The sequence below is a fragment of the Typha angustifolia genome, chromosome 10 (genome assembly GCF_048772165.1).
Source record: "Typha angustifolia cultivar Huaian chromosome 10, ASM4877216v1, whole genome shotgun sequence".
Lineage (NCBI taxonomy): Eukaryota > Viridiplantae > Streptophyta > Magnoliopsida > Poales > Typhaceae > Typha > Typha angustifolia.
Genome location: NC_133248.1, coordinates 9764061 through 9783432, shown reverse-complemented (window position 1 = coordinate 9783432; position 19372 = coordinate 9764061). Strand labels below are relative to the sequence as shown.

The following is a 19372-nucleotide window of genomic DNA, read 5'->3' as shown; positions in this document are numbered from 1 at the left end:
AGATATTGGACTTGATAGAAAGTCTAGTTATTTTATTTATTATTCTTATGTGGTTTAGTTAAAGTCTTAATATGTTAGGATTTTATTTAATTAGTTAAATTAAGTTTTGTCTAATTTTGAAAAAATATTCGCAGAATATCCTACAGATATTTAAATAATATCAAACTAGTTGAATGAGATCACCAACCTTCAGATCTACAACTTTGGTATTTACCACTTTTCAAAATTCGGAATTTATCTACGATAAAACGAAGAGTTAATCCGAGAAGATAAAGAAAATTCATTTAGTTAAATTTGTTTTAGATCTTTTGATTTAATGTCTATAAATAGAGCCTTATAGTTTGTATCTTAGGCATGCTTGAAATGAAAGATTAATTGGCTTTTGCCTTGGTGCTTTACCAACCAGCGCCACCTCTCTTCCATTGGCACCCAATTCCCTTATTGGTAACCAATACCCTACTCCCGTAGAGTAGGCCTACTTCTCCCCCTTCGTCTCTTTATCTTAATCATTTTATCTCCCGTACGGTTTTTACCACTACCATCATTTATTGCCGAGCCACCTTCATCAACTACTCAGCATCCTCTCCATCATCATCTCCATCATATACCTAGGAATCCGTGCTTCTACCTGTAGATCCCAAATCTCGTGCAGAACCGCTATAAATTGGATCAAACCGGTTCATAACACTAGTACTAGTCATAACTATCTTTAAAGTGATTTGCTTGAATTCTACTTAATATACTGTTTTCGTGCTTAATATCCAATCTTAGTGACCCTCAGGGTTAAAAATCATCGTCTCTTTAACCCTTGAGTCAATAAGCTCGTAAAAAATCATAATTTAGAGAACTTGTACTGAAAAACATAAATCTTCTGTGCTCCATTCAAACAGACTAAATCTCGTTCAAACGCTTGAGTGTTCCGAGTGTAGCCCATCTGAATAAAAAAGCCTGTACGAATGTCTTTCTCACATTGAAAATATATTGCTCTATAAAAAATTTCATTTGCACCGGAAAAATTAGATTTATCTTATCCGAATGAAATCGGAACTTGTTCAAACATATTTCAATAAGAATTTTGTCAGCACTATTCTTCAAACTGAAACATCTTTAATTTTAATTATCAAATAGGAAAAGATTGTGCTATTAATCTTTATACTAATCAAAAAAATTCACACCACGTGAGAGCGTTGCTTTCTCACAAATTTGTACATCACAAAAACTAACAGAAGCCTCGCAGCTATTCAACACGGATAGCTTGGATACTTCAAGCGCGAACCATTGATCAGAACAGGGGAAGTCATTTTCCAAGACCGCTGAAAGTGTGAACCATTGACCAAAATAGAGTCACTCTCGATGACACAGAACGCAGCCCACGGTTTCATTAATGCTCGGCTTCGAAGTTCAGAGTGACCAAATAATCAGTAATCAGGATAGATTCTAATGACGGCTCTAAGAGTCACGATGGTGTGTTTAATATTTGGTCAGAGCACGCCAGCGGCTAATATTTTATTCTTGAAACTTTGCACTAACGGGGTAATATTACACCACCAATCAAGATCTACCTCACTCGATGTGTTCCCATGGCTTGTTGAGTCAGGTCTACCTCACTTTCGACTCTTCTCCAGTCTTACTGAAACTTATAAAAAGGAGTCGATAGATATCTATCTACTTCCACATCCCCTTCCCCATTTCAATCCTACATCTCCAGATGGATACAGACAATCTCCACATCGTTGTGTTCCCATGGCTTGCCTTCGGCCACCTTTTAGCATTCACCGAGCTCTCCAAACGCCTAGCTCAGCATGGACATCGAGTCTCCTTCATTTCCACTCCTAAGAACATCGCAAGAGTATTCCCCAAGATCCCTTCACACCTATCACACCTCATCAATCTAGTAGAATTCCGCTTGCCAAACGTCGAACACCTACCGGAAGATGCAGAGGCGTCAGTCGACCTCCCGTCTGACGATCTTCGACCGTATCTTCGCAGAGCCTACGACGGTCTCGATCATCAATTACGCCTCTTCCTGCAAAGAGCATCGCCGGCGAAGCCCGACTGGGTAATTGTAGACTACGCCGCGCACTGGGTTCCTGCGATCGCCTCAGAATTCGACGTGCCGTCCGCATACTTCAGCGGGTTCAACGCTGCTGCCCTCGGCTTCATGGGTCCTCCTCAATCTTTGATGGGTATAAGCAATACAAGGACTACTCCGGAGCAGTTCGCTGAAGTGCCTGAGTGGGTAAACTTTCCGACCACCGTCGCCTACCGGGGCTACGAGGCCCGGGAGATATTCGAGCCAAGTGCTCTACCAGACGCCTCCGGTGTGTCGGAAGCCTATCGCTTCGGCAAGACCATACAAGATTGCCAGATCGTCGCCGTCCGCAGCTGCAGTGAATTCGAACAAGAGTGGTTCAACCTACTAGAACAGATCTATCGGAAGCCGGTGATCCCGGTCGGATTTTTACCTCCTCTGCAGCGCGAAACAAGATTTTTAGAAGAATGGAAGAGCACCATGAACTGGCTGGAGAAGCAAACACAAAGGTCCGTTGTGTTTGCTGCGTTTGGAAGCGAGGCAAAGCTAACGAGTGCACTAGTGCGTGAGATAGCACTTGGGTTGGAGTCATCTGGATTGTCATTCATTTGGGCGCTGAGAGACTCGTCCGGATTGCCAAAGGAGTTCAAGAAAAGGGTTGAGGGGAGAGGAGAAGTACTTACGGGTTGGGTGCCTCAGAGCCAGATCTTAGCACACCCAGCAATTGGTGGGTTCTTGACCCATGCGGGTTGGGGCTCGATTGTAGAAGGACTTGGTTTAGGGTTGAAGCTAGTGCTGCTGCCTCTGATGTTCGATCAAGGACTGAATGCGAGGCACATGGTGGAGAAGAGGATTAGTATGGAGGTGCCAAGAGACGAGGAGGATGGATCGTTTACTGGAGATGGCATAGCGAAGACTCTGAGGTTGGTCATGGAAGATGAAGAAGGTGAAGCTTTTAGAACCAAGGTTGAGGAATACAGAGAGATGTTCGGAAACGAAGAGTTGAATGATCGATGTGTGAGAGATTTTGTGAACTACTTGTCAGACCACAAAAGGAACTCGGGTTCATTCAAAATGGGTTAGGTTTGTTTATATTACTTATGCCCTACTCTTTTGTCAACTATTCCAAACCAAAGGTCAGCAAGCCTTTTTGTGTATTGTTCAATTGTTATAATTGGCATTGCCTTTTCCTTTTGTGCTGCTGTTGCTTTCAACTTCATAAATATGATAACATTCTATATTGCATCCGTGGCATAAAAAAGGCAAACAAGCACAGCAAATCACCAACAAAGATATAGACCATATTTAGAGGCAACACTTTAAGATTGCCTTGAACATCATCAAATAGCAAAGAAAGGATAATTATAACTGCCAAATCTTCAGTATTCACTAGCAAGTGAAATGGAGACAAGCATCTATGATAAAGGCTCCATTTTTCAAGTTAAGTTTCAATAATTTAATGAAAATTAAAAATACTCTTAATTAAGAAAAAATATAAAATTTAATAGTTAGTTAACTCTAAACTGTATATATAAAAAAAAGATAAAAAGTTTTAAATAGTACATATATAAATATTAAATTTAGAGGGATATATAAGTAAATATGAGATTATTGAAAGATATGTTATTCAGCACAAAAAAACAAAAACAAAAAACTCTTGGAAGCTTGTGGGCTTACACGCCTTGAGTCCACAATAGTACACTACGGAACCACGAAGAGATTCGCTTCTCTTGGCATCTTTCAATATTACGTTTGCTCACCTGTTTGCAGTTTGCCCATAGAACCAAGTCAACCAACTAATCCACTATGGAAAACCTACCAACTCTTATCCAAATTTAACCAACCAGATTATAATCTATACATTTATTATAACTGTCATAGTTTTTAGTAATTGATTTATATTTTGAATTCATAGTTTTTTATTGGATTTGAGATTCTTTTAAGTAAATATCTCTTGTGCTTGAGATTGATCATTTATTACCTTATATTCCATATTTTTTATATTATAAACATCTGAGTATCTAATTAAATCATCTGCATTTATTATATTATTTTTTTATGACATTAGATATACACACAAGGGATAACTTTTTTTAAGATAATGTTTCACATTCTTGAAACTTTGCGCTACGGATAAGATTACACCAATCAAGATGATTCAATTGGCAGAGACACCTCCCAGAAATTCTCTATTTCATCCACCACCTGCAAGTTGCGTCAAGTCTATCTTTCGGCTCTTCTCCTCTCTTATAGGGGTGTAAACGAGCCGAGCCTGAGCGAGCCGGCTCTGGCTCAGGCTCGGCTCGAAATTAGTTTCGAGCCTCACAATGTTGCTCAGGCTCGGCTCAGCTCAACCCGAGCCGAGCTCGAGCTGAACCTAACTGAGCTCGATTAGAGGATGAGGCGGTGGCGACGTGGGCGGTGGCGACGTGGGCGGTGGCGACATGGACAGCGGCTTGCCGAAGGAGTCGGAGACGGATGGAGGAGGAGGCCGACGACGGAGGAGGAGGAGGCCAACGACGGAGGAGGAGTTGGAGGAGGCCGACGGAGAGGAAGGTGTGGCGCCGTGGTGGTGGCTTGCCGTCGTTGCCAATGGAGACCGACGGGGACGGAAGAGTGAAGGTGATCGGGTGGATGAGGGTGAGAGTGAAGGTGAGGGTGGGGGAATTGATGATGGGGAAGGTGATGTGATGGGAAAGGTGAAATAATTAATGAGGGTGGGGTAGGTGAGGGTAGGTGAGGGTAGGTGAGGGTCGGTGAGGTGAGGATGATGAATGTTGGGGTAGGTTACGGGTGAGAATGAGTTAGTGAGGGACACGTGGCAATATTTCCTTATGCCACGTGTCCTTAGTCATAGGGACTCAGGCTATCGAGCCTATCGAGCCGAGCCTGAGCGAGCCGGCTCCAGCTCAGGTTCGGCTCGATATTAATTTCGAGCTTATTATAATGGCTCGGGCTCGACTCAGTTCTGATCGAGCCGAGCCGGACTCGAGCTTCACCCGAGCCGAGCCCGAGCTGCTCGTCAAGCCTGACAGCCCTACTCTCTTAATAAGAGGGACTTGATAGATAGATCGATAGACTTCCACACCTCCACTTCGCCATTTCAAGCCTAGATCTCCGCATGGACAATGTAAATCTCCACATCGTTGTGTTTCCATGGCTTGCCTTTGGCCACCTTTTACCATTCACCGAGCTCTCCAAACGCCTAGCTCGATATGGCCATCGAGTCTCCTTCATTTCCACTCCTAAGAACATTGCAAGAGTATTCCCCAAGCTCCCCTCACAATTATCAGACCTCATCAATCTAGTGGAATTCCGCTTGCCAATCGTCGAACACCTACCGGAGGACGTAGAGGCGACGATAGACCTCCCGTCCGACGGTCTCCGACCGTATCTCCGCAGAGCCTACGACAGTCTCGATCACCAACTACGCCTCTTCCTAAAAACAGCGTTGCCGTCGAAGCCCGACTGGATAATAGTAGACTACGCCGCGCATTGGGTTCCTGCGATCGCGGAAGAATTTGACGTGCCGTGCGCATATTTCAGTGTGGTCAACGCTGCTGTCCTCGGCTTCATCGGCCCTCCAGCATCGTTGATGGGTGTAAGCAATTCGCGGACTACTCCGGAGCAATTCGCGGAACTGCCTGAGTGGGTAAACTTTCCGACCACCGTCGCCTACCGGGGCTACGAGGCCCAGGAGATCTTTGAGCAGGAGGCTCTACGGGACGGCTCCGGTGTGTCGGAAACCTATCGCTTCGGCAAGACCATACAAGATTGCCAGATCGTCGCCGTCCGCAGCTGCAGTGAATTCGAACAAGAGTGGTTCAACCTACTAGAACAGATCTATCGGAAGCCAGTGATCCCGGTCGGACTTTTACCACCTCTGCAGCGGGAAACAAGCTTCGAAGAAGAATGGAAGAGCACCATGAACTGGCTGGAGAAGCAAACACAAAGGTCCGTTGTGTTTGCTGCGTTTGGAAGCGAGGCAAAACTAACGAGTGCACAAACGCGTGAGATAGCAATTGGGTTGGAGTCATGCGGATTGCCATTCATTTGGGCACTGAGAGACTCATCCGGGTTGCCAAAGGAGTTCAAGAAAAGGGTAGACGGGAGAGGAGAAGTGCTTACGGGTTGGGTGCCTCAGAGCCAGATCTTAGCACACCCAGCAATTGGTGGGTTCTTGACCCATGCGGGTTGGAGCTCGATTATAGAAGGACTTGGTTTAGGGTTGAAGCTTGTGCTGCTGCCCCTGGTGTTTGATCAAGGGCTGAATGCGAGGCACATGGTGGAGAAGAGGATTAGTATGGAGGTGCCAAGAGACGAGGAGGATGGATCGTTTAATGGGGATGGGATAGCGAAAACTCTGAGGTTGGTCATGGTAGATGAAGAAGGTGAAGCTTTTAGAACCAAGGTTGAGGAATGCAGAGAGATGTTCGGAAACGAAGAGTTGAATGATCAGTGTGTGAGGGATTTTCTCAAGTACTTGTCGGACCACAAACGGAACTCGGATTCATCCAAAATGGGTTAGGTTTGTTCATCTTATTATTTCGTACTCTTTTGTCAACTATTCCAAATCAAAGGACTGGGGTGCTGAAAGAGTCTGAAATTTGGATGGCCTTTTTGTATCGTTGAATTGTTATAATTGACATTGCCTCTTGTACTGCTGTTACTTTAACTTCATATAATAATATTCTATACTTCCATGGCACAAAGAAAGACAAACAAGCAGAGCAAACCACTAACAAACATATAAACCATATTTAGAGGCAACACTTTAAGATTGCCTTGAACACCAAAGTACCATGAAAGGCTAATTATGATAGCCAAACCTTCCGTATTCACTAGGAAGTGAAATTGAAAGAAGCATCTCTAACAGAAAAGAAGACTATAACAAGATGCACAATTAACCTTGTCAAGATAAATTCCTTCTCGCAAGTTGCATCATAGCTTTATAAGTATATCTCGAACGGTACATAGAATCTTAGTATAAATAACTGAGCATATCAGGAATGATGTACCAGTGAATGTTATTGATAAGAATCACTCAGAATGAGCAACCAATACCCACTGTAACTTCAACTCTCTTCCATCCCTAGCATTGTGCAGGAAAAGCCAACTGATTTCCACTGTCGGCGGCCTGAAGCCTCCCTGTTGCAAGCCCAGCAGCCAGATCATCCACTTCCACTTTCACCACGTCTCTCCGGTTGCCAATGTCAGCAACGTAACGGCTGGCACAGTAAACTCCTACCGCCGTTGCAGCCATTCCATACACATTCGCCGTAACAAGGCGAAACGGCGTCGACAAAACAGCAGCCAGAGGCCCTCCTATGATCGATATTGCCTGCCCGCTTTGCCCGACGACTCCTTGCTCTGCAACAAGAAGGCCCGTCTTGCAATATATCGCGAAATCTTCGCAATTGTTCTTGAACACATTATAACATCTAAAGCCATTGCTGAGTAAACGATTGGCCCGCCGCACTACAATTTCATCTGGGTCAGAGGTTGCAAGAGTGCACGTTCCACCTCGAGCCTTGGCGAGGAAAAGGGCGGGGCTGACGCCGTACTCAAAGCGGTAGAGGACGCCACCGGCAAGGAAGCAGTTGAGGCAAGAGGAGACCACTCCGTGAGACTCGTTTATCTGGGTGATGCAATTAGGGCACGGAATTCCGCTTCGATTAGGGCCAGAGCTCAAGAGGATAAGATCAAGCGCAGTCCCAGTTCCAACTTCTTGGCCTCGACCTCTAGTAAAATGGATGACCTTACCATCACCCACGTATATCCCTGTTGGGATTAATTTTTAACATTTTCAAGCTATCGGATTCTGATATGATCCCAATGTTATTTGAAATAAATAGCGAAAAATCCCAAACTATAAAACAATCGAACAGATCATAAAAGCCCAAATAATTACCATGATGGGCGTAGACATACGCAGTCCTCCACGAGTAGATGTGATCCCCCGCCTTCAACCTCTCCTTCTTAATCCTATATATCGAATTATATAATCCAACTCTCAAATTTTAACTCCAAAATATCATTCGAATTCTAATCAAATGTGCAAGGAATTAACTGAGAAGGCAAACCTGTTAGAAAGAAGCCCCATCACTCTCTGATCTCGATCTCGATCTCGGTGGCGGTGGAGCGGAGGGGAAGGAGGAATAAAGAGAAAGGGAGGGATGGAAATAGATAAAGATTGCCGACTTCAAATCTATTTACGGAATCGGTTTCCGTTTGGCGACGTGTGAATCTGTGATGCCTTTGAAGGCATATTATGGTGACGTAGGCGTCTGATATATCGGAGGGCGTTCTAATACTAATAGGAAATATAACTGCAAAACTTTTTGTTCTAATGAAAGTCTCTAGACATATTAATTTCATTACTGCTTTTGACACTGATACACAGTAAAAGGAGAGATCAGGTGCGGTTAACAACTATAATACCACAAAGAAGTACACTGATATATAAGAATAACAAGACTCACAGCCTTCATGCAGTAATGCACGCACAAAGGACTGTCAAGACCGCCTACAAACTCGGACACATGTAATCTTATTAAATACTAAGTTCTTGTTTATTTTAAATTGATTCAGGGACTCCTAAACTAGTTCAATAACTAAACATCTTTTTATTATCTTTATAAATTTATTTTTTAAAGAATTAAAACTAAAAAATAAGATTAACTAATCAAGTTTGAATCTTAATCTCAAACCAAACCAGACCTAAGAGAAAATGAGCACACACAAAAAAAAAAGAGTAAACTATGTAAACCATAATAAATAATAAGTTTAGAAGCAAGCCGAGAATGAGAAGTAATAAAAAGCTCGAGTGGGCACAAAAATCTCCCCTTGACGAGGAAGAACAAATCATCACCTTAACCCTCAAACCCCCCATGTCTAACCCTCCAAAACCAAGGAGAAAAGGGGCTCGAGTACGGATTGAGATGTGGGACCCACCCATCAACTGTATGCCATGCCGAACCTTGTTGGATTAATGAAGAGACACGAATAAAGCTTAGTAAGTAGAAGAAAAGAGAGTTAGTAGGTAAAAGAAGAAAAATCAAAGCGAAAGGAAAGGAAGAAGAGTGTCGACAATAGAGAAAAGAAAGAAAGAAGCGAGTAGCACTCCTTAAAACTCTACGCTAGGGTTTATTACAACAAAATCATGTGCATTATTTCCGAACTTTTCTTATTTTCTATAAAAACTTATTGTTGAGACTGTTCCTATTTTCTTCAACAAAAAAAAATTTAAAAAAAAAGGGGGCAGTTTTTATTCTCATTAGTGTCATATTAGATGTCCATAACAGCTAATTAACTGCTGATGAATCTATCCTTGTAGGAGGAACTAATATCCAGAGGCACGTCACATTTGCATCCGTCCTATTGCGGCTCTTTTCCAGTGGAACTGACGTGTTATCGGATCACACAAGGAAAAGAACTCTTTTTTAGGCTAAAAGTTATCCTGGGCGAAATAGATGGGCTGGAAAGTTTTTTTTACCTTGGGAAGATATAATAATATGCAACGAATTTTCATATACAAATCCAGTATTACATGACACCAAATAAATAGTGCAAACCATGACAGCCTCTACATAATACAGCCATCAAAATTCAAATTTCTGCATCTAGATAACTAGAAATGCATGTATTTCTGTGTAGGTCTTTAATCAATTGGAATAAAATCAACAAGTGCTTTGATAACAGAAAAGCTTCGCCCTCCACACCAGAAGCATTACACGATAAATCGAAGAATTTCCTGCACAGAGAACAAACAGAAGTAAGACATCGGTTTCTTGGAAGACCTTGGAAAAGACAGCACTCTATAGGATTCATTAAGTTTCCCTGCCAAGAAAATACAATTATATTCTTTAGATACTAAGGTGAAGTAAATGATTAGATAAAAGAAGGCACGGTGCTTTGATTGGTAGTGCTGAATATAGATACACAATGTCTTAGATTGCATCAGAAGAGTCATTCTTGAAATTAAAATAGTTCATGCAAATAATGAGATATTTCTTTTTCCTAAGTTGGTCGGTCTTGTAGATTCTCAAGCAACACCTTTGTTTCAGTGTGGGGCAGCCTCCACCTGCTAATTCGGCCATTTTCGAACCTTTCTCTCCCACCCAGGACTTCCGAATTCTCCTTATTATTCAAGGCTCAATGCTCTACATAATTATATTAATAGGATGTAATATGCTCCATTTAAAGGTGATTAATGCTTCCAAAGATGCATGGGACGATGTTATCAATTTAATCTACAGGACTGAAACTACTTAATGTTTTAAGAAAGTTCTGTGCAGGGGAAATAGATTCTGCAGTCAAGTAAACAAACTAGTAAGAACATGGGAGAAGTATATACCTATCTAAAGTTCTTTCAAGAAAGGAATAGATTCTTTCCAGTACTGCTTGATGGCATCGACAACTTTGATCGTGTAAGCCTCATCCTCAGGATAGTAAGCAATGGGGTCCTCTAGTAGTGGAGCCGGAAGATTTAGAACACCTTCTAGTGTTGCATGGAGACAATACGCCGAGTATGTTATGTGATACCCACCTTCCTGCACAATAAGAAGACGACCATTGGCATGCTTATCAGCCATTCTCCGTACTACTTTTCCAATCTCCCTGTACCCTTGCATGGTCAAGCACTGTCTTCCATTTGGATCAAACTGAAGAGAGGTAAACACCATTAGCAAGATAATAGAAATACAAGATCTTCTCTCAAGCTAATATGCATTTGACATATTTAGCTGAAAAGATATGATAAACATGTACACTAGCTTATAATTGCTCATATTATCATAGATGGTTGTTATTCACATTTAAGTGCAATACAAGCACAAATATTTCTCTTTAAATTAAAAAGGTCTCTACTGGAAAAAGTAGAAATAAAAGCATGCTTTTCCTATGATTCAGGAAAAGAATTCCTTTACTAGATTGCAGGAAACTGAGAGACGGAGGCATCTACTAAGCCTGGACATGGATGATACTAACAAATTTCAAAATTTTAAAAATGCTATGTCCAAAAAGGCTAAGCAGTTGAACTGCTAGCCAGCTCTGAATTTGATCTTGTTTCTCAGTTTGAGTCCTAAAATCCAACCTGATTATCTTGGTATAGGATTCAAATCTAGGATCTGATGATGATACAGCAGATATACCAAATCCTGACTAGATCTTAATGACTTAGGTTGGGTTTGGATTGCAACAGTAGTACCTAATTGTTATCAAATTCAGATATGTCAAATGCAACAAAGAATCTAGTGTCCTAAGAAAATAACTTTTCTTTAGTAATATGCAATTTTGTTAATGATTTATTACTGTTTTAAGTTTAGATTTATATTGCTAAGACAACAAGGCATCATAAATACATAAAAAATATTCTTTTAAAATGCAAATTTCTTCTGTTACTTATTTTTGAGTATTTCTAGATGTAAAACGGAACAAAACAGCTTCATGTCAGACATCTGTATGACAAAAACACAAATTAGACAGAACGAAAAGGTTTCAACTCACCGAACTAGAATCTTGCCCAGCAACCAAAACAATAAGTGCAGGTTGAAATTTTTCCACAGCAGGAACAACCAATTCATTCATTGCGTATACATAACCCTCATCCCCACTTCCACTTGGTAAAGGTATATTCAAGTTGTAGCCAAACCCATTGCCTTCACCGACTTCATTGATTGTACCACTTTGAGGATGTGACTGACCCCAAGAACCATGATTCATGTGAAGAGAGATAGTCAGTACGTTGTCCGAGCAATAAAATCCTTCTGCTGTACCATTTCCATAGTGGACATCGATGTCAATTACGATAACCTTTCTGCAACCAGAATCAAGTGCAAGCTGTACTGCGAGGCCTGCATTGTTCAGAAAGCAGTAGCCATCAGCTCGATTAGGCTGTGCATGATGACCGGGTGGACGGACTAATGCATACGCGAGATTCCCATGTCCATCTAATATATGCTTCATCGCAGACAACGTGGTTCCTGCTGACAAAAGGGCAGCACCCCAAGAGCCAGGATTCAGAAAAGTGCCAGCACACAATTGCTTGCTTCCACCTGCATTAGCTTGCACAAGTTCCTCTATGTACTCTGTAATCGATACATGAAAAGAACCAAACTAAGTTCAGAAGAGCAGAGATATTACAATTTACATATAGAGACATGAACCCGTCACAGTATCAGCTTATCGAGTGACCAGAATGAACTCAATTCTTGTACGCAGATAACTTTGAAATGCCTACAGTAGTTAGTAATTGAGTAAATGAACATCTTATATCTAAAAATAAAAATTGATCGGCAATCTCTTCCTCAGCAAGAAAGAGAACAATAGAAACATGATTTTCATCCTGCTAACACCAGAATTCTGCTTTCACATTCAAATTTAAATAACATCTGACAGCTATACCACTTTTTTTTTTATTGTAATTTGGTGAGAAAATTGATAACTATTTGCTAGTGGTTGTTTAAAATTGTAGTTATTTCCACATATGCGGTATCTACAAATACAGCCAACCAAACGGGCCTTAAGTCATTTGGATGTGTATAATGGACATCTGAAGAGGAGTAAATTATTTTCATATTCTCTATGGAATTCAAGTACATTTATCTGTATGACAATTATTAGTTGTATCACATCCCATAAATATCTCATCAAAAGAAGAACCTAACATCGATAAATATAACTTTTAATATATCAGCAAAAGAACAGCCAGTGAGTTTATTCTACATAGGAATGAGCACAAACGCATTAGTGGAAGGTGATTCTAGATAAACTTGACATAGATTTTATCAAACCCAAATATTGATTTCTTAATATTTCGAAAAAATAAACCAAAATCCCAACTAGAAATGGGTAGTTACCGCGAGTGTGGAAGGAGAGGAGCTCGGCGACGTTAGCGGGTCGACCGGAATGCCAGGAGACGAAGGGGGAGATGGGTCCTTTGCGGAGGATGGAGGCGATGTTTCGGATCCGATCCGCGTTCTCCGGATGGTTATCGAGCACTTCCAGGAACCCCGGGTCCAATCCGCTGTCAAAGACTCCGACGCCCGCGTCGTGGTCGAGCACCCCCTGATGCCAGAACACGTCGATGACATCGCGAGGTGGAGGAGGAGGAAGCGGAGGGGGAGAGGACGATACCGGATCCATGGAGATTGGAGAGGGTCGGGACTTCGGAATACTAGTTAGTCGTAGTTGGAGTATTTGTTGTTCCTGTGATTAACCGGGTCAAGTCAACCAATATTGACTTGGACGAGATCCCAATTGGACTGGATTCGGGTCTAAAGTTTTATTTTTCCTCATCGATGAAGTCACGTGCTAGACAAGTTGGTAATAAAATTTTTACTAAATATTAATTTTAATATATTTGGAGAAAAGAATATGTGACTATAGTCATAAGCCGCCGATAAGAATCAACTACTGAGTTATAATAAAAACTTAATTCTAGTCTAAAGTGTTGAACGGCTTTGAGTTGAAGAAAAATGATTGAAAAAATCTAATATACTTAGTCATTACCGATTGGATTCAGAATCTAACAATAACCTATCTTAATATGTTGCTGGTATATTTTGTCGAGGTAAATATTAAGTATCAAATTTTAATCCGTAATGGACGCATAAGAAGACTTTAGAATTGTATAATTGGGTTCAATTTGTAAATAATTTATCTGCCTGACTGTAATATCACACCTTATTTTTCCTATTCATTAGTCCATTTAACTTTGATTTATGTATGACATATCAACTCATTTATAACTTGATAACACATACATGTTGTGATAATTTATTTACGATTCGATAACTTATTTATCATTCGAGCAATCAGTGTAGCTCTGAACAAATTTATTTATAATTTATATAGTTTATATAAATCATAATAACAACGTGTATAATATAGTAAGGTCTAACTCATTTAATTTCTTTATCAATATTCATTGTCTGAGTTGTGTTTTCTACCACGTTACATCCGATGCAGCAAATTAATTTTAAAGGGACGCTTATGCAACGGAGATATATAAATATTAATGGAAGAGAGTTGGCCAAAAATTTCATGTCAAATATTTTAAAGAACAAAGATAAAAGTAGCAACAATGCTCCCAAATAGATATTTGGCATTCAATTATTTGGCAACTTGGCTTGGTTTACAGAGACAGTAAACAAGTTCCTTGTTGATACGAAACAATAAATGCACATGAAACATACCAAATCATTGGGCAACAACAACCTCGTAGCTTTTACTGACCATCCATAGCAATAGCAACATGAGGAGCTTCGACATCAACGACTGGGCTAACCGTTGCTCTCTGAGACACTTCACAGTTCTTGAACTGGGCGAGTACTGCAAGCTCTTCAACAGAAGCCACGATTTGCTTTACGCATTCAACTATCTCGACAAGAAGAGAAATAACAGTGGCTTCATGCACAACTCTTGATAGAGAACAAGTATCTAACAGAGACGTCTTTAGTTGCTCAGAAGCCAAGGTGGCCACAGCCATGTGTTCATAGTTAGCAGTAGAACATGTAGTCATTGATAGAATTGATGATGCCAGTCCTTTTAATACCTTGCTGGATGCTATGCAGAGCTCCGTGCATGGTGAATGATCGGATCTGCATCTCAGTTCGAGTTCCGTTGGCATCTGCGGTGTCAGGATTTAAATAAATTGTTGGAGGCTCTCGACTTCGAATTCTAGCTATCAAATCTATCTGTCGTATAAAACCCTTCGCCTATTTAATTCAAATCTAATTCACCTGAGAGTTGGCCTTGGTGACGAAAACATGAAGGACCTCCATGGAATAGGCACATCGACGAGTCAAAGCTCCTATCTTGGTGTACTGCTTCCATGGATGAGCAAACTTAAATCGACCATGACCCGGTTCCCATCTTGCGTTATTTACCTACGTACGTACAATTAATATTTGTCACCAGAAATTGTAATTAATATAAATTAATTATTAGAAGGTCATGCATGGAGGTACTTACAAGAGAGTCTTCAATGGCTTTTGAGTTGAGAACAGTCTTGTAGCCTTCAAAGGATGTGCTATTGGCTATTGCCATCAGAAGTCTCAGTTTCTACCTATGTCCCCAAAGTACTCGATTGCCATCCCTACGAATTAAATAATTTTTTTTTTCTTCTTATCATCTCGGGGGAACAAATAAGTTGTAATAAAGGGCTTATCATTGAAATTAGTCACAAAAAATAATGTCAACTAGGTCCACCTTATATTCTCTTCCTGATTAAACCAAGCAGGAAAAAGAAAAGAGATCAACACAAAGAAGTCATCAAGTTCGATCATCAAATGTCATTCAATTGTCCTCAGTCGTGTCTATTTCATCTTATTATTGTTGCACTTTAATTATTCCTCTATAATTAATAGGATTCCACCACCTGAGTAACGTACACCATATCACCTATCTTTTAGGAAAGCATCAATACAATATTACTTACTAGTGTAGGGAAAGTATTATTCCTTCAAATATACTACTAAGTAGTACCTTCCATGAACGTCGCTAACTTTTCTAAGTTGTAAGCCGTCATCCTATGGAGATCCTCTCCAGCCCAGAAAGGAAACAGCAAGATTGAAGTGAAGAGGGCGATGACGACTCCTATGGCGATCGTCGAGAACCTCTGGTAGGCCAACATTAAGAGCTTCTCGCCCTGATAGCTCGACAACACCACAATGCAAAACGTCAAGATAAAGATCATGACGCCATAATCGTATCTCGTTCTCAACTCCGGTATGAACCGTGCAAAAGTCGCCGAAACCGCTGAATAATTATACAAGTAGGAATTAAACAACACTCAAATGTTGCATATATGTGCGTGTGTGTGTGTGTGTATATATAATGGCTACAAAATTAGTGTACATTTCCAAAGATGTAACATAATGCTTAGTATAGCATTAGTATAAGTATAGACATGCATTCATTAATTTTCACGTGTGTAGTTATATATCAACCTATCAAGAAGACGAGAAAGCCAAGAGCTAGTGGCTCTACTCTATCTACAAATTGAACTGATAAGTGATGAGCTCCCACTCCTAGTATAGATGCAAGCAACGTGGCAAAGGCTCGATTCAATCCCTTTGTCAGAGTCCCACCTGAAGAAGAAATTAATTTAGAGAGTTCATAGTTATGAAGGACATATATATTATATAATGCATAAATTGGCTTACCGACGGTGAATTCCATGACGAGGACGACGGTGACCACGGACCACATCGCACGCTCGTGGAACATACAGGCGAGTAAAGGACCAACGAAGTAGAATGTGGAAGCCAGAGATAATGCCAGGCCAACTTTTATTGAGTGAATCACTCGTCTTGGGTCATCTTTTGCTAACTCATTCAGTTTCTTATATAACCTGCAAATGCTAATGTTAAGGGATAGCGTCGGGCTATCTTTCTTGTTCCTGTTATCCATGGGTGAATGAGGATGATTTGGCTCTCAGAGAGCTTAATTAGAGTACTCCAAGGAGGGGGAGAGAGAGAGATATATATAAGAATGGCTGCAGAAAGGCCTATCAGCAAGAGGCTTTATATAGGCAACTCGTAAGCTGGTTATTGGGCATGCATTATAGTATTGCTCTCTCTCTCTCTCTCTCTCTCTCTCTCTCTCTCTAAACATTGTTTATAATTTAGTTCTCCATTTAATAGGAAGGAATAACTTTTTTTTGTACCTCTGCACGTATGTAGTCGAATGAGCCAACGAGGATATGCCAATTGAACCAATGCATTGGTAGGTGAGGTGGGCAAAGGGGAAACAAGGTAAACTAGCAGTACTAAAGGAGGTCATCACTCCGTAAGTTGCACTACTGTATTAGGGCACCATCATAATTCTTATATATGGATTCAATTTCCTACAAGCGTTAATGTTGATGTTTAATGCATGGAAATGCTCAAAAGGCTCATTTTCTTTCTTTTAGAATATTGTCAGACCTATATAAGAATTGACTCTTTTATTCAACCTTTATTAGCCTAGGGCTCAAGATCTATACCAAATTAAAAAAATTAACATGAAGTACTACATTGTGGACAGGGTCACTTAGGTTGACAATCTTTGATATGGTACAATAATTTCATAAGAATTTGAATACTTTAAATTGGTTTAAGTTTAGCATAATAAACCTCTGGTCATAAATAGTTAATCCATTTAACTCCATTAGTAAACTGATGTGTTTACCCTAAATCATTAACCCATTTATTATCCGAATAATTTATTTATAATTTGCTTATGATCGATCTAGATATCTAATTTGGTTATAATTCAAATAATTCATATAATCTATTTAATTTATTTAACAAGCTGAGTTTTGTTCATATTTAGTATTCTAATATATTTGATGCTACCTTTAAAAAAAGAAAAAAGTTGAAGCACACGCAATGACATACATCTTTGTTTTTAAGGCTTGATGATAGAAACATAGCTAAACCATTGCCCCGGTTCTGATTCATCCCTGAAACTGAAAATTAATGTGAGCTATATTTATTGTTTATGTAAAATTTCAGACTTATGATCCATAAAAACTAAGAATAAAAATATTATATATATATATATATATATATATATATATATCAGGAAGTATTAACTTTTTATCTAGTATAATTAGCATTCAGACTTACTATCCATAAAATAAAATAAAATTTTATACCATAAGAGTTGCTCATAACTGGTCAATAAAATGATGCCCTATCCCAAATTAATTATTAGAAATATTTTAAGTAACACTCTATATAATTATATTATTTTAATCAACACTTCATGATTTTGTAATCAATCTTCTTTTCTCCAATAATTTTTATGTAGCATTCTACTACTTTGATTAACTGCCGTTAATCTCTCTATTAGTTAAATTACTAAAACATCATTGAAAAAAATTCTAAGATTAAGCCATATCCTACCCTAGCTTACCTATTAAATTAAAAAAAAAAGCCTCTTGTGTTGGTAAAAATAATGTAGAGTTTTATTTTAATATTACCCTTAGTTATTCTGTGTCAACTAAACCCCACATTAATTAACTTTTGTTTTTCCCTAACACATGGAGGTGAACGTACGGACACGAGGTGTGCCAATGCACTTTACACCTAATCAAAAGACTTTGTCAAATTAGGATGGCTGGGTTGTGTTTCGCGTTTCAATTAATTATTGGCGATCATAATAACGTAGGTTAACAGTGGTTTCCTGATTACTATTATATTGACGATTAATTTCCTCATTTTTTTTTAAAAATGAGTGAAAGAATATATGTTTCCTGGCTATTTGTCACAAAAAATATTGGAAAAATGCTCCGTGGAATATTTTGTGGTCAGGTTAGATTTCCACGTTAGACTGGTCATTGTATGTATTATTATTATTATTATTATTTTCGTTATGATATGTATTGCTAATAATGTTTCACGTGCAGTGCTGGTGCAACCGAGAAACAGAATGAAAAGGAGGAGACAACGTTCGCCCACGGGAATAGGTAAACTCATCTCCTAGCTCTTGGTCATCAGTAAAATGGGACAAAAAATAATCCAGTGGGGTCGTACGTACGAACACTAATAAAATACCATGCATCGCTTTGCTAAAACCCACGCAGGCTAATTTGGAATTTCTATGGCTTTGAATAAAGAGCTATAGTTATGGAGTTCCAAGTTTGGCTTTAGTATATATCCGTTTCGAGGGGTTGAGAACTTGAGATATTTATCCGCTGGCTTGTCCTTCTTATACCATCCTCATCCTTATCTTACTCTTTTCTAAAACCATTTTCCGAAGAGGATAACCCTCTCTCTCTCTCTCTCTCTCTCTCTCCAATAATCTTAGTGAAAGCAATTTAGTTTCTAAAAATCCATAAACGTAATTCGATAGGCTAAACTAATCAACTTTCGCTAGATCAATAAGAAAATGACATGGCATATCATCATCATCATCAAATAAACGGACTTTTATGTCGCATAGGGAGAATATAATATCTCTACGTAACAACTTACAAGGTCAAGATTCTCACACAATTTATATTTGTCTTCTATTGATGAGAGGGCAAATATATGGTTGGTGTGAACTTAGGTATATAGTTGAAGTGGCAAAGATCACGCTCTCTATCTCTCTCCCCTTATATCACATCATGAGGCATGATGGGCAGCCCACTCCCAAGTCCATCCACCATTATTAGATTCAAGGGAGTGGTATGGTCCTATGGGTGATGGACACATATCTGCCTTCCTCTTCCATTACATCCATTCGTTGTTATCCATAGTGAACTAAGCTACAGTTTTCTTCTTCTCCTTCTCTTTTTGCTGTCTGTTGCATAAAAATGAACACTATTCTTGGGCCCCAAAAACACTTGATAAACCGTGTTACTTCGGA

General features: G+C 39.7%; 5 protein-coding genes across 5 annotated transcripts; 2 read left to right on the top strand and 3 right to left on the bottom strand.

Moving 5' to 3' along the window:
- Positions 1-1708: 1708 nt before the first annotated feature.
- Positions 1709-3115, top strand: LOC140769259 (UDP-glycosyltransferase 91C1-like). Its single transcript, XM_073109921.1, has one exon. The coding sequence runs from the start codon at positions 1709-1711 to the stop codon at positions 3113-3115; it is 1407 nt and encodes a 468-aa protein (XP_072966022.1).
- Positions 3116-5153: 2038 nt separating this feature from the next.
- LOC140769258 (UDP-glycosyltransferase 91C1-like) lies at positions 5154-6560 on the top strand. Its single transcript, XM_073109920.1, has one exon. It carries the CDS (start codon positions 5154-5156, stop codon positions 6558-6560), a length of 1407 nt encoding a protein of 468 aa, XP_072966021.1.
- A 398-nt stretch (positions 6561-6958) lies between these two features.
- On the bottom strand, positions 6959-8270 carry LOC140768799 (protein LEAD-SENSITIVE 1-like). Its single transcript, XM_073109218.1, has 3 exons — positions 8116-8270; positions 7944-8017; positions 6959-7813 (listed from the first exon to the last, which is right to left on the bottom strand). Exons 1-3 carry the CDS (start codon positions 8133-8135, stop codon positions 7125-7127), a joined length of 783 nt encoding a protein of 260 aa, XP_072965319.1. The 5' UTR covers positions 8136-8270; the 3' UTR covers positions 6959-7124.
- A 1241-nt stretch (positions 8271-9511) lies between these two features.
- On the bottom strand, positions 9512-13215 carry LOC140769388 (histone deacetylase 8). The gene is made up of 4 exons (XM_073110086.1): positions 12892-13215; positions 11540-12120; positions 10389-10695; positions 9512-9785 (listed from the first exon to the last, which is right to left on the bottom strand). The coding sequence occupies exons 1-3, from the start codon at positions 13175-13177 to the stop codon at positions 10393-10395; spliced, it is 1170 nt and encodes a 389-aa protein (XP_072966187.1). The 5' UTR covers positions 13178-13215; the 3' UTR covers positions 9512-9785; positions 10389-10392.
- A 1046-nt stretch (positions 13216-14261) lies between these two features.
- Positions 14262-16447, bottom strand: LOC140769257 (aluminum-activated malate transporter 1-like). The gene is made up of 6 exons (XM_073109919.1): positions 16201-16447; positions 15985-16125; positions 15521-15793; positions 15008-15072; positions 14776-14922; positions 14262-14663 (listed from the first exon to the last, which is right to left on the bottom strand). Exons 1-6 carry the CDS (start codon positions 16445-16447, stop codon positions 14262-14264), a joined length of 1275 nt encoding a protein of 424 aa, XP_072966020.1.
- Between the last annotated feature and the right edge of the window lie 2925 nt (positions 16448-19372).